This window comes from Phacochoerus africanus, chromosome 15 (genome assembly GCF_016906955.1).
Source record: "Phacochoerus africanus isolate WHEZ1 chromosome 15, ROS_Pafr_v1, whole genome shotgun sequence".
NCBI classification, from domain to species: domain Eukaryota; kingdom Metazoa; phylum Chordata; class Mammalia; order Artiodactyla; family Suidae; genus Phacochoerus; species Phacochoerus africanus.
Window position 1 is genome coordinate 127,718,834 of NC_062558.1, and position 13,830 is coordinate 127,732,663.

The window sequence follows — 13,830 nt, forward strand, 5'->3', positions numbered from 1 at the left end:
AAGGTTTGGACTTTTTCCCCTTGGTGTCCACAGTGGATCTTACTGCCTATTTATAAACATTCAAGAAAATAACATGCCTATCAACAGAGAGTTTTTGCTGTTATCAACTAATAGGAAGGCATAGAGGTGACATTTTTCTGCCAGTGACAGTGATTTGGGCTATACTCTGAATGATAGTCTGACAAATGGCTGGCCAAATCAGGAACAATATGGAGCCACAGGAAATTTTCATGTGTGCCCTCTTAGACAAGGAATCTCTCTCCTGTTCATTATATGGTCCTGAGTGAAAGGGGTGATAATGCTAATACTGTCAAGTTGAGGCCCAGGGTGATAAAGGTGGTGGGCATACAGAAGGATAACTTGACCTGCCCTTTCTTTCACATTCAGTAAAAAAAAGAAAGAGGAGCAGAAAGAGGGAAGAAAAGGAAAATTAGAGAGGTTATAGGAAAATGGTCTAATGATTAAACAGTTTAAAGATTTATACCTTAGAACTAAAATGGCGTATGGGTTTTAAATTTTGTTTAAGGCTTCCCTCAGGTTTTTATTTACAGTATAGTTACCACTTTCTTTCCATTATAAAAGTAACACAGAATTAAAGAAGGAAGAGAGGAAAAACCATCGATTCTCTGGTTTCCCTGTAAGTGTCAGGTATATTGCACATCAGCATAATTACCTCCAATCGCAATCAGGCGATCTCCCCGCTGAAGATCTGCAACTGCAGCAGGTGAGTTTGGGGCCACTGTCTCAATTATGACGTGCCCAGCATACCCGTCAGTTGACTGGACAAGACGAAGTGTAAGTCCAACACTTTGTAAATTCCCCTTTATTAATTCAACCTTGGATAAAAAAAAATGAAAACAGAGTCAATGGGTTGATAGTGGTGGAGTGAGAACACATTAATACACTGAGAATCCTATGGTTGGCATTGATTTTTGTACCATAGTGATTATTAATGCAAATCAAAAAGGAAGTTCTGGAAATCTTTATTTATTGTGACAATATAAATTAACATATGCTCAGACTGTATATTTGGGCCATCAAAAATTATACACTTTATCTTCAGTGTGTCTTATTAAAGATTCATGCTCACTGTAGAAAATTTGGAAATAAAGGCAAAATGAAAAGAAAACCACTCCAATCATACTATCTAGAACTATTATTCATATGTTATACTTTCTAATATATATCTATTTTAACAAATATATCCCATTATGTGATATACTGCAATCCTGTTCTGAATATAATCCTGAATCTTGCTTTTCTGAAATATAATGGGGATAATCTACATTGTCATTAGATGCACTTTAGAATCTCCATTTTTTATATGTTGCTAAAAAAATTTTTTGGGGGGGGGGTTTATGCTTATGTTTTATTAAGAGTTATCCTGTGAAATATCCTGTTCTAACTCATCAAGATCATTTTGTTCTCTACAGGAACGTCATCCAATTTATCAGGAGTATGTGTCCCAGATTCACATCATCCATGAAAAAAACCAACACATGCTATCTGTCCTCATTTGAATCACTGATTTTAAAAAAGGATAGAATGCGACATCCCTCTAAATGACAAGAACTCAATCTGTGTTTACTGAGCTAAATTACGAACCAGTCTAATTGTATTATCATTCAGATCATGTCCGTTCTTCAAGATATCTCATGATAGACTTTACCAAATAACTTGCTAATATCCAAATATATCACTGTCTGTATTGCTTTAATTTATAAATCCCACTTAAAAGCTAGAAATTCAATTCTCCTACCTAATGACGTTGGTCTGTAAAAGAACCCTTGTTGAACGTTGTTAATATGGCTATTAATAGATATTGTAAAGTTGCTTTTAGATTAAGGAAAATCTTTTATCATATTATGTCCCAGAAATGGGAAATGCAGGCAGGTTTTGATTACCTAAAGGTTTACAACCAACCAAACAAGCCTTCCAATAAAATATTTGTGTTTAAACCTCTAAAAACATTTGTCCAATTCTTGCCTTATGATATAGTAAATAACTACAATAAGTGTTTTTCAGTTAACGAAAGCCCTTAAGAACACGTTCTCTCAAATCATGAGCATAAATATATTCTTAATATAGAGTGTCAAAGCTGTAATTCAAAATGCTAATTTTTCTAATTATCAAAAAGCTAATGGCAGCAAATGGGTAAAAAACTAAATTGTACGAGTCTGAGTATTACTTTAAGTTTTAAAAACTAAGACTGAGGAGTTCCTGCCATGGATTAAGGATCTGGAGGGTGTCACTGTGATGAGGCAGATTCGCTCTTCAGCCCGGTGCAGTGGGTTTAAGGATCTGGTGTTGCCACAGCTGAGGTGTAAGCTGGAAAAGGGACTTCCATATGTCACAGGTGTGGCTATTAGACAAAACAACAACAAAAACCTAAGACTTGGAATTTTTTTTTGGAGGGGATTTACTCTTTGTTCGTAAAGTGGAATGGAGGTTGAGGGGATGGGGTTGAGGAGAGAACTGAGGCTAGTGCAGGCTTTTGCGTAATTCAGTTTCTTATTTTCTCCCCACCAATCATATTATTCTCTTTGCTTTTCTTAGTTTCAAATGATTCTTGAAGTAAACTTTCCAGCTAGAAAAGATTTAAAGTTTTTAGTAGAAATAATTAATAAGGGCAAATACTAAATTACTCCCTTTTCTCACCCAAATTTACTGATTATTAGTAAATGCTCTTAATTTCATACTTAAACAGCATACAGACCTTAAGACATTATTTCTTTCACCTCTTATTAAAAGCTTATTTCCTTTTTTTTTTTTTGGTCTTTTTCTAGGGCCGCACCTGCAGCATATAGAGGTTCCCAGGCTAGGGGTCAAATCGGAGCTACCGCCGCTGCAGGCCTATGCCACAGCCACAGCAACGGGGGATCTGAGCTGCATCTGCAACCTACACCACAGGTCACTGCCACGCTGTATCCCCTGAGGGAGGCCAGGGATTGAACCTCCAACCTCATGGTTCCTAGTCGGATTCCTTAACCACAGAGCCACAAGGGGAACTCCAAAAGCTTATTTCCTTTTAAGCTCCACACCGCTGACCCATCGAGTTTTGGTATTACAGTTTCAGCATTCTCTGAAATAAATTTAAAACTTAGAATTAAGTTCTAATAGTGATTCAAAAGTGAAAGTACGAGTTCCCACTGTAGCTCATTGACAAGCCTGACTAGTATCCATGAGGATGTGGGTTAGATCCCTGGCCTCGCTCAGTGGGTTAAAGGATCTGGCATTGCCATGAGTTGCGTTATAGGTCGAAGATGCAGCTCAGATCCTGTGGCTGTGGCGCAGGGCGGCGGCTACAGCTCCCATTCGAACTTGAGCCTGGGAACTTCCATATGCTGTGAGTGTGGTCCTGAAAAGACCAAAAAAAAAGAAAAAAGAAAAAAGTATGAAAACACCTCTTCATTATTATTAAACAAGATTAAAAAAATATATTAAACTATATAATTCTCCCTCCTACCCAAGTATCTATTTTAAAATTTTATTTAAAATTACTGGATAGGAGTTCCCATTGTGGCACAGTGATTAACGAATCCGACTAGGAACCGTGAGGCTGCGGGTTTGGTCCCTGCCCTTGCTCAGTGGGTTAACGATCCAGCGTTGCTGTGAGCTATGGTGTAGGCTGCAGACACGGCTCGGATCCAGCGTTGCTGTGGCTGTGGCAGAGGCCGGCGGCTATAGCTCCGATTCAACCCCTAGCCTGGGAACCTCCATATGCTGCGGGAGCGGCCCAAGAAATAGCCAAAAAAAAAAGACAAAAAAAAAAGCTTAAAAATAAAATAAAATAAAATTACTGGCTAGACCATGTACTACAAAACACATGTCAAAACAGAACCTTTTAAATGATGGGATAAAAATGAACAAATAGAAATCCTAATATTTTCCCTACCTCTGGGATAGCATGAGGCATGTACTCCCTGAAATATGACATTATTACCAGAAAGGCTTTAGTTTTTAAGGATTTATTATGGAAAAATTTAAGTATAAACAAAAACACAAAAAGCAAAATGAACCCTCTGGTAGGTTATAAAATATACTTGCAAATTCTCCTATCCTTGAATACATGTCTCTTTGCAATTATTACTTTACCAAATCTGCCATGAGAGATACAACCTGTTTCTCCATCCTTCTCTCAGCAACCAATGTAACTAGAAAAAAAAATAGGTGAAGACACAGACAACCTGAACACTATCAACCTTGACTTAAATGACATTTATAGAACACTAGATCAAACAATGGTAGAATATACATTCTCTTCAAGTGCACATGGTAAATTTACTAGGATGTGCTAGGTCATAAAACAAGATTGGATAAATTTAAAAGGACTGAAATTCAGGTGTATTCTCTGAAGGAATTAAATTAGCAATCAACAAAAGGATCATGAGGAAACCCTCAAACATTTGGAAAGTAAAGCAACACAGCTGAAGTAATTCATGGTCAAAGAAAAAAATCAGAAGAGAAATTTTAAAATATTCTAAAACGACAAAAAAAATATTCTAAATGGAATGATGATGAAAATACAACCTATCAAAATTTGTGGGATGCAATTAAAAGTCTTCAGAGGGAATTCACAGCTTTAAATGCTTATATCAGGAAAAAATATCTAAAAATAGTGATCTTAGTTCCTTCCTTAAAAAACTAGAAACCCCAAAAAGCAAGGACTAGAAGCACAAAAATCAATGAAGTAGAAAATAAAACAATAAAGAAATCATGAAATCTAATTCAATGAAATATCAATGAAACTGATAAGCCTCTAGGCTAGCTTGAGAAAGACACATATTACCAAAATCAAAACAAGAAGGGAGTATCACTACAGAATCTACAAACATTAAAAGGGTAAGGCAACATTACGTCCAACACTATGCTAATATATTTGACAACCTAGATGAACTGGAAAAAATCTCTTTGAAAGACAAAAAATAATAAAAACTGACTCAAAAATAGAAAATCTGAATAGCTCTATGTATCAAATACATCCAGTTCATAAACATTCACATAAAAAAAACCTTCCCAGGTCTAGACTGCTTTATTAGTGAATTCTTAAAATAATAATCTTACTTGGAATCTTGCAGAAACAGAGAAGGAGGGTATGCTTCCCAAATTATGTGTTAAGGTCAATGCTACCCTAATTCCTAAACCCAAACAAAACAAGAAGGCAGAACTACAGACTAATCATATTCCTAATGTTTAAATATGGATATAAAATTTCTTAATAAGGTTTTAGAGAATTCAACCCAATAGTATATGAAAAGGATAATAATTATAACCCAGTAAAGTTGATTTCAGAAATTCAAGGTTGGGAGTTCCCACTGTGGCTCAGTGGTAACGAATCAGACTAGTATCCATGAGGATGCAGGTTTGATCCCTGGCCTTGTCCAGTGGGTTAAAGATATGGCATTAACATGAGCTGTGGTGTAGGTCACAGATATGGCTTGGATCTGGGGTGGCTGTGGTATAGGCCAGCAGCCAAAGCTCCAATTTGATTCCTAGCCTGGTAACTTCCATATGCCACAGGTGTGGCCCTAAAAAGAGAGAAGAATCAACAACTGTTTATAATAAAAAGCCACCAGCAAACTAGAAATACAAGGGAATATCCTAAATCTGATTATAAACATCTACAAAAATCTACATGTGACATAATACCAGAAAGACCTGTTTTCTATCCATGATCAAAAACAAAGTAAGCATCTTTGCTCTTACCACTTCAACTCCGTATTGTATTGGAGAGTATAGTCAGGGTCAAAATGTAAGAAAAAGAGAAGACATAAAGATTGAAAAGGGAGGAGAAAAAATGGTCTGTGTTTGCATGTAATATGATCTTATACAGAGATAATCCCAAGAAATCTACAAAACTACTATTACAACTAATAAGTCAAATCAGGTCAGAGTACAAAGTCAATAAAAAGGAAATGAGTTTCTATATATTACAAATAATTAGAAAATAAAGAAACCAAATTAGTTTATAATAGCACAAAATATTTAGGATTAAATTTTTAAAAATTTGTTTACTAAGGTAACACTGGTTTATAACATGTTTCAGGTGTATATTATATTTCTACATCTGTATACACGAGTGTTTACTCATCACCAAAAATTTAGTTTCTATCACTATATAGTTAATCTCCTTTACCCATTTCATTACTACAATCTACCCCTACCCTGAGCCTCTTCCTCTCTGGTAATCACCACTCTGTTCTCTATATCTATGTATTTGTTTTTGTTTGTTCATTTATTTTGTTTGTTTATATTCTACATATGAGTCAAATCACAAGGTCTTGTCTGACTTGTTTCACTTAGCACAAAAGGTCCATCCATGTTGTTACAAATGGAAAGATTTCATCTGTTTATGGCTGAGTAGTATTCCACCATGTTTATACATATGACATCTTCTTTTAGGATTAAATGTAACTGTATACTGAAAACTATAAAATGTTGCAAAGGTAAATTAAAGAAGACCTAAATAAATGAAGAACAATAAATACCATGTTCATAGATTGGAAAACTCATTATTATAGAGATGCCAATTCTTCCCAAATTTATCTACAGATTCAAAATAATCCCACTTATAAATCCTTTGGAAAGGTAAAGGACCTAGAATAACCCAAACCATCCTGAAACAGAACAAGGCTGAAGGACTTACACTACCCTCAAGGCTTACTATACAATGTTAGGGTAATCAAGAGTGTGGTATTAACCTAAGGATAGACATTAATTGTAGGAATTAACGTCATTATTTCTTAATGTATTTTTTTTTTTTGGTCTTTTTGCCTTTTCTAGGGCTGCTTCCCAAGGCATATGGAGGTTCCCAGGCTAGGGGTCCAATCGGAGCTGTAGCCGCCGGCCTACGCCAGAGCCACAGCAACGTGGGATCTGAGCCGCGTCTGCGACCTACACCACAGCTCATGGCAATGCCAGATCCTTACTTAACCCACTGAGGCCAGGGATAGAACCCGCAACCTCATTGGTTCCTAGTTGGATTTGTCAACCACTGTGCCATGACGGGAACTCTAATATATCAAATTTTAGGCAATCTACTGACTTCCTACTATGATAGATAAGGATGCTAGCCCATTTTCCTTCCCTCAAACTACAGCTGACTTATCACATCATTAGTTTTAGTTCCTCTAAACAACCTCTTTATAACTTTAATTAGTATACCATGCCCCTGTATTTCTTATTTCATCAGCTATTGACATTATCTCTCCTGATATCAGGACATCTATCTTTCATCTCTCTTTACAACTTCTACTTTCTAAACTCTACTGTCAAGGCTGATAACTATTATATTTATTTCCCAACTATTTTTAAGTTATCAAGGTTGACTAATTCTAAAAACTAAAGTCAGCTATGTGTATAATACTGTGACTATCTACATGTTATTTATTGCAAACCTGGACAACTTCATATTTTCTATCTTGCATAGCCTTTTGTTTTTCTTGGTGGCGTTTTTTCTTTCAACATCACTGTCATAGGATTTATGTAATAAATGCTGCTTCTGCAACTAGCTTTTAAATTCATCTATCCATTCTTTTACATATCAAATTATTTACCACCTAGTCAAGAGGAACTTTTTCTATACTTCCCACCCTTCTGCCAAAAAAAAAAAGCCAGTTAATAAATGTAGAAGGAATGATCAGATTTGAAAAAAATCACCCTTTTGTAATCCTCCCAAAGGAAGATAAACTGTTTTAGATTAAAAACAAAACAAAACAAAAACAAAAACAGAAAATAAAAAAACAAGACAGGAGTTCCTGTTGCGATGCAGTGAAAATGAATTCGACTAGTATCCATGAGGATGCAGGTTTGATCCCTGGCCTGGCTCGGTGGAGTGGGGATCCGGTATTGCTGTGGCTGTGGTACAGGCCAGCAGCTGTAGCTTTGATTTGATCCCTAGCCTGGGAACGTCCATATGCTGTAGGTGTGGCTATAAAAAGCAAAAAAAAAAAAAAAAAAAAAAAAGTATGAGTTGGTAAGATTCTAGTTTAGGGAAAGAAAATCTGCAGAAACATTTGTGAGACATCAGGAACATTTTAATATAGACTGAAACTTTGCTGAAATTAAGGAATTATTTTCTTATGTGTGATGATGGCTATTGTAGTTATACAAAATGTCCTATTTTTAGAATATTCATACTGAAATATTTATTGGTTGAAATATGATGTCTTCAACAATCCTTGCCTATAACTTCAGGCAAATATTAACTTCTCTGAATGTCACTGGCAAAATGAGATGTCTTTCTCATGTGGAACTATGAATAAATGCAGTATTACTGTTGTCGTTATTAATAAGACTTAGCATTACTAGTCAAAATGGGATACAAAAGAAATTCACCAACCAATCTGCTGTGAATGAACTCAGTAATACAGCTGAGGAAACAAGGCAAACATATTATGAAACTAAACATCGATTCAGGACATTAGACTATTTAAACTACCTTATATTGTTGAAACATTAATTTACTTGTATAGGATCAAGATTGAGAAGCTGGAGTTTCCCGTTGTGACACAGTGGTTAACGAATCCGACTAGGAACCATGAGGTTGCGGGTTCGGTCCCTGCCCTTGCTCAGTGGGTTAAGGATCTGGCGTTGCTGTGAGCTGTGGTATAGATCGCAGACGTGGCTCGGATCCAGCCATGGCTCTGGCGTAGGCTGGCAGCTACAGCTCCGATTGGACCCCTAGCCTGGGAACCTCCCATATGCCATGGAGAGCGGCCCAAGAAATGGCAAAAAAGACAATAAATAAATAATAAAAAGATACCATCTACGATGATGAGGGGGAAAAAAAAGATTGAGAAGCTAAAATAATTTCATGATCATATGACTTTAAAAACCGTCTCATCTGAAAAGACAAGGATGATGACTGATGTCAACATTTAGTAAGAGAACAGCCAGTTCAAACCTACTAGAAGAAGAATGGGTCAAGCATGGCCCTTACTTCCAAAGAAAAGAAATTATACCTATGGAGGTAAATATCTTTTACAAAATTATGTTTTCATCCCACTAAAAAGTTTCCTCTAGGTAGTAGACTAAAGATATACCAAACGAAAGGAAAAAGGAAGGAGCCAAAAAAGGAACAGCAGGGAGAGAAAAATTATATTTCTTTTGGATAAATGAAAGCATAGCAAAGAAAAAAGTGAACATGGAACAATAAGTATTGTCCTTTGGATTGCAAATCATGAAAACTTTTTACTAAAAACGATTAAGAGTTCCCTGGTGGCCTAGTGGCTAAGGATTGGCATTGTCAGAAGAAGAAGAAAAAAAAAAAAAGATAAAAGTGAAGGCAAAATGTCTGATAACAAACATAGGTATGGATTACAGATGAGAGGCCTTCAGACAGTTCCAACAATCATCATGTAATAACTTTTCCTTTCTCATAAGAAGCCAATTAGATGTTAAGTTCAACCAAAGTTGGGGTACTCCCTTATTCCAAAGGATAATCTAGGATAAAGGAAAAAAGTAAAAACTTCACAGTCAAATCTTTGTAAACAGTGAAAGTCTGCTTTCTATGTTTCTTGTAAAGAACAAGGAAACCTGATCCCTCAGTGTCCCAAGTGAGGATCAAAATTGGGATCGAAATTTCTGCTGCAGAGGAGGTAATAGATGAGGTCACAACACCTCTCCCCTTTGAAGCAGTATCTTGGTTTTATATTCAGTTTTAGGCTAAATCTTCCAAATCCAAATCTCTGGCAATGTAAACTATATAAACTCCAGAGTCCTGAGATTGCTTAGACCACAAGGACTCTTCCTTTGTCAAGGGTTGGAAGCATTGTGGCCAGTGTCTAAATACCAGTTAGCATTGTATTAGAGACTATCTAAATTATATTCCAAGATAGCACACAATGTGCCACAAGACATGTATGGATAGTGTGACAGGAGTTCAAGGGAGGTGAAGACTGCCTCTGGGTGAACAGTCTGGGTTGGGGAAGGCTTCATATATGGGAATGGTATTTGGTTATACCTTAAAGTATGAGGAGAATCTGAACAGATACTCATGGAGCTGGGGCTTGGGGGTGTGGCATGCAATGGGAGAGGCAATCATTCTAGGCTATGGATACACTGGTAGAGCAAAAAAAATAGAGAAAAAGTTTAGGACACATCAGAAATAAAAACCATCATGATAATGTCAGTTGATTTAAATGTGAGAGAAAAATTCCTACCCTAATTATAACAAAACACATTTTACTAGGAAAAAGAAATAGCATTTCAGAAAACATTTCATAGAATATAACAGAATCCTACACATTCTGACTATCCTATAGAGAAAAAGTCCTACAATATGTTATTTTGCAATAAAATGTATATAGGGTTTTGCTACTGATATCTATTTTCTATAAACATGTTCTGTAACCTGTACTCGGGCATGGTAGATACAAGAGAAAGAAGAAATGAAGTTAATACTTACTATATGCTTAGTAAAAAAGACACTAATGTTTGCCAAATTCTTTCTTCCCCTCTCTGGGACTAGTTCTACAACCCTCTAATCCTTTGTATGGTTATAGTGAGAACAGCCATCCTATATGACATGGTTCCATTGCTCTTTCTCATCAGATGGTCCAGGGGCACACAACTTTACCCAAGCTAGACTAATCAGAGTTCCTTTCTGGATGGTGGGAATTCAGATTCAGAGATTCCTTGAATGGAATAAATATAAATGTAGCTGTGAGTAACTGTGTTATCTTCACTTGGACTGGGAAGGGGAGAAAGCCACATCTGCAGAGTGAAGAACAAAGCACATAAACATCTAGGAACAGAGAAAGGCCTCACAGTGGTTTAGTTTTTGGTTCCAGTTTGTTTCTAAGGGCCTGACTGCACTCCTATTAAAAGCTACGTAGGGGAGTTTCTGTTGTGGCTCAGTGGAAAGGAACCTGACTGGTATCCACGAAGATGCGGGGTTTGACCCCTGGCCTTAGCGGGTTAGGGATCTGGCATTGCTGTGAGCTGTGGTGTAGGTCGTGTATACGGCTCAGATCCCATGTTTGCTATGGCTGTGGTGTAGGCCAGCAGCTGCACCTTTGTTTTGACCCCTAGTCTGGGAACTTCCATATGCCACAGGAGTAGCCCTAAAAAGCACACACAAAAAAGAAAAGACTATGCAGGACCTAGTGCACACAACTGTGAACAGTGGCCCTGGCAACTGGACTGTGGCATGAAACACCATGGTATCCTCAGAATAAGCATCCCCCACTTTTTCCCTAAGCTAATTTTAGTGGATATCTATTCCAAACAGGTTCTAGTTTACCAGGCACTGTGTTAAGGACTGTCCCATTTAGTATCTCATTAAAACTCAGAGTCCTGTGTTATTAACTACAAAGCTACAAATATATTTATAATGTAGGATGGAACCCACCAGACCTAACCTTAGCATCTGCCACCTGCCCTTGCAGGAACTGGTGCCTGCAAGATGGCTCCAAGAAGGCGGGGAGCATGTGCGACAGCACTAGTCCTGACCCAGAGGCTGCCTCTTCCACGAACAGGGGCTTGTCCAGGAGCTGATGAAGGCTCAGGGCTTCAAAAGTGTGGTGCTATCCTCCTACAGAGTGAAACCAGTCCTCCTAAAACGAGTTTCCTTACTGAGTTTACGGTTATTCTATGCTATAAACTTTATGCCCTTTCTCTGTCACCTCTGACCCTAATGCCTGTGCTAATTAAACATTAATCAGCGAGAGTCACAGGGCTAAGACTGCTGTTATAAATATCATCATTAATGTACAAACTCAAGCTTTCTCCAGGGTAAAATGAGCTAACAGACCCATGAGGCATGGACCCACCTGGCCTGAGAATCCATAACCAGAGACTTCCTGACTCCCAAAACTATGACTAAGAAATGTCACATACAGTATGGGATTAACGGATACAAACTACTATACATAAAACAGATAAGCAACAAGGATTTACTGTATAGCACAGAGAACTATATTTAATATCTTATAGTAAACTTTTAATGGAAAATATTATAAAAAAAAAATCACTGAATTACTTTGGTGTACACCTGAAACTGACACAATACTGTACATAAACTATGCTTCAGTTAAAAAAGAAAGAAAGTAGGAGTCCTGTTGTGGTGCAGTGGAAACGACTCCAACCAGTATCCATGAGGATGTGGGTTCCATCCCTGGCCTTGCTCAGTGGTTTAAAGGATCTGGCGTTGCCATGAGCTGTGGCTGTGGCTGTGACTGGCAGCTGTAGCTCTGATTCGACCCCCAGCTTGGGAACTTTCACATGCTGTGGATGAGGTCTTTAAAAAAAAAAAAAGAGAGAGAGAGAGAACACAGTGGTTACCAGTATGGAGAGGCAAGGGGGAAGGGGCATGGTGGGCGTAGAGGATTAAGAGGTAAAAACCACTACGTACAAAATAAATAAGCTATAAGGATATATTGTACAACACTGGGATATAGCCAATATTTTATAATAACTATAAATGGAATATAACCTGTAAAGGTGTAAAGCACTATGCTGTACACCTGAAACTTAAGACTGTGCATCATCTACACCTCAATTAAAAAAAAAATCACATTACTAAAAAAAAGTCACAGAAATGTCACAAGATTATGATTAATCCCAGCCTTTGTTCTTCCTTTTAAAAAGGCCCTAACTCAAAGACCAAATTGGAAGAGATCTGAGACTTGTCTCCAACTCCCTTGCTTGGTACCCTACAAATAAACTCTTACTTTGATTCAAACACCCGCTGTCAAAAGTGGGGCTCTCTACACCTTGGACACATGAGCCTTTGCTCCATAACAAGAGCACCCTCAGGCTGGCGACTCCTGGAGTGTCCAGCAACAGAGAGGGCCTCTGAAGGGTGCAGGCTCAGGCACCTCCAAGCTCATAAGCTGCATACCTAGCGTCTCCATGATGCTTGAGCTGCCATCCCTATCCCCAGGGCAGCATGATGGCTTCAGAGAGCCTGGGAGGAGTGGGGGCCATCCTTGCTGGGCCAGGAGCATGTTCCTTGTACCTGCCCTTGTAGCACCCTTCATGTGCTAAATTAAAGTGGTCTTTATTATCTGTAATTCCTATTTTAGTAGTTTATAGTCTGAACTGTTATGAAGAAACGCTTTGCATTGCCACTGTAAATAATCAGTAAACCAGTCTATAATAGAGACAGAAAAAAAAATGTAGGACCGAAAGTATTTTCTCTCTGACTTAGCCTGTGTCAACTAAGCCTGAATTTTATTGAAATGAAAAGATTTCTACTGGAGTAGAAATACTATTGCTAGTGTTTTTTTGTATGACATACCCCCAACAACAAATTACCAACTGTCAGGAATTGGTGACACATACTAACTAAACAGCAATTACATGAGCTGAATCGTGAGCTGAATACAAGATTGCAGACACCCTGCATTTAATTTCTCCAATAATGTCAGACACAGGTTAAAAATTCTAGCTGCATGTGTGCCTATCTGGTGGAGAACAATTTACTTAAAAACATCATGATAACCTTTAAAAGCTCGCACTCTCTGACATCTTTCTAGCCTTTCCTGGACCCAAGCTGGGATGCCTTATTTTCACTTGATGGGGAAAAACAACATATTGATTTTTTAATCCCTTCCTAACATAAGCATTTTATATAATGGATAAGAAGAGGATATATTTTAATAACAAATCAATATAACTATTTTACAAACTGTTCTCTCTTTGAGCCTGTGACACTGAGCAAAAAACCAAAAATATAAGAAAGAGTAAAAGGATCACTAAGTGAAAGACCCTAAGTTACTCTTACCAGGTATACTTTTGAGTACTCTTTCATCAAAAAAGTTTCTGAAAAAGATATCCTAAGGACTAATTCCTAGCTTTTTTAGTGGAGAAGTGGGGCAGGAAAGG

At 37.5% G+C, this 13,830-nt stretch overlaps 1 protein-coding gene across 1 annotated transcript in view; it reads right to left on the reverse strand.

Moving 5' to 3' along the window:
- Positions 1 to 13,830, reverse strand: part of PDZD8 (PDZ domain containing 8) — a 105,716-nt gene that overhangs the window by 10,103 nt on the left and 81,783 nt on the right. The window contains exon 4 of the mRNA XM_047762715.1: positions 674 to 836. Within this exon, the coding sequence (XP_047618671.1) occupies positions 674 to 836 (163 nt within the window). The remainder of the gene's footprint in view (positions 1 to 673; positions 837 to 13,830) is intronic.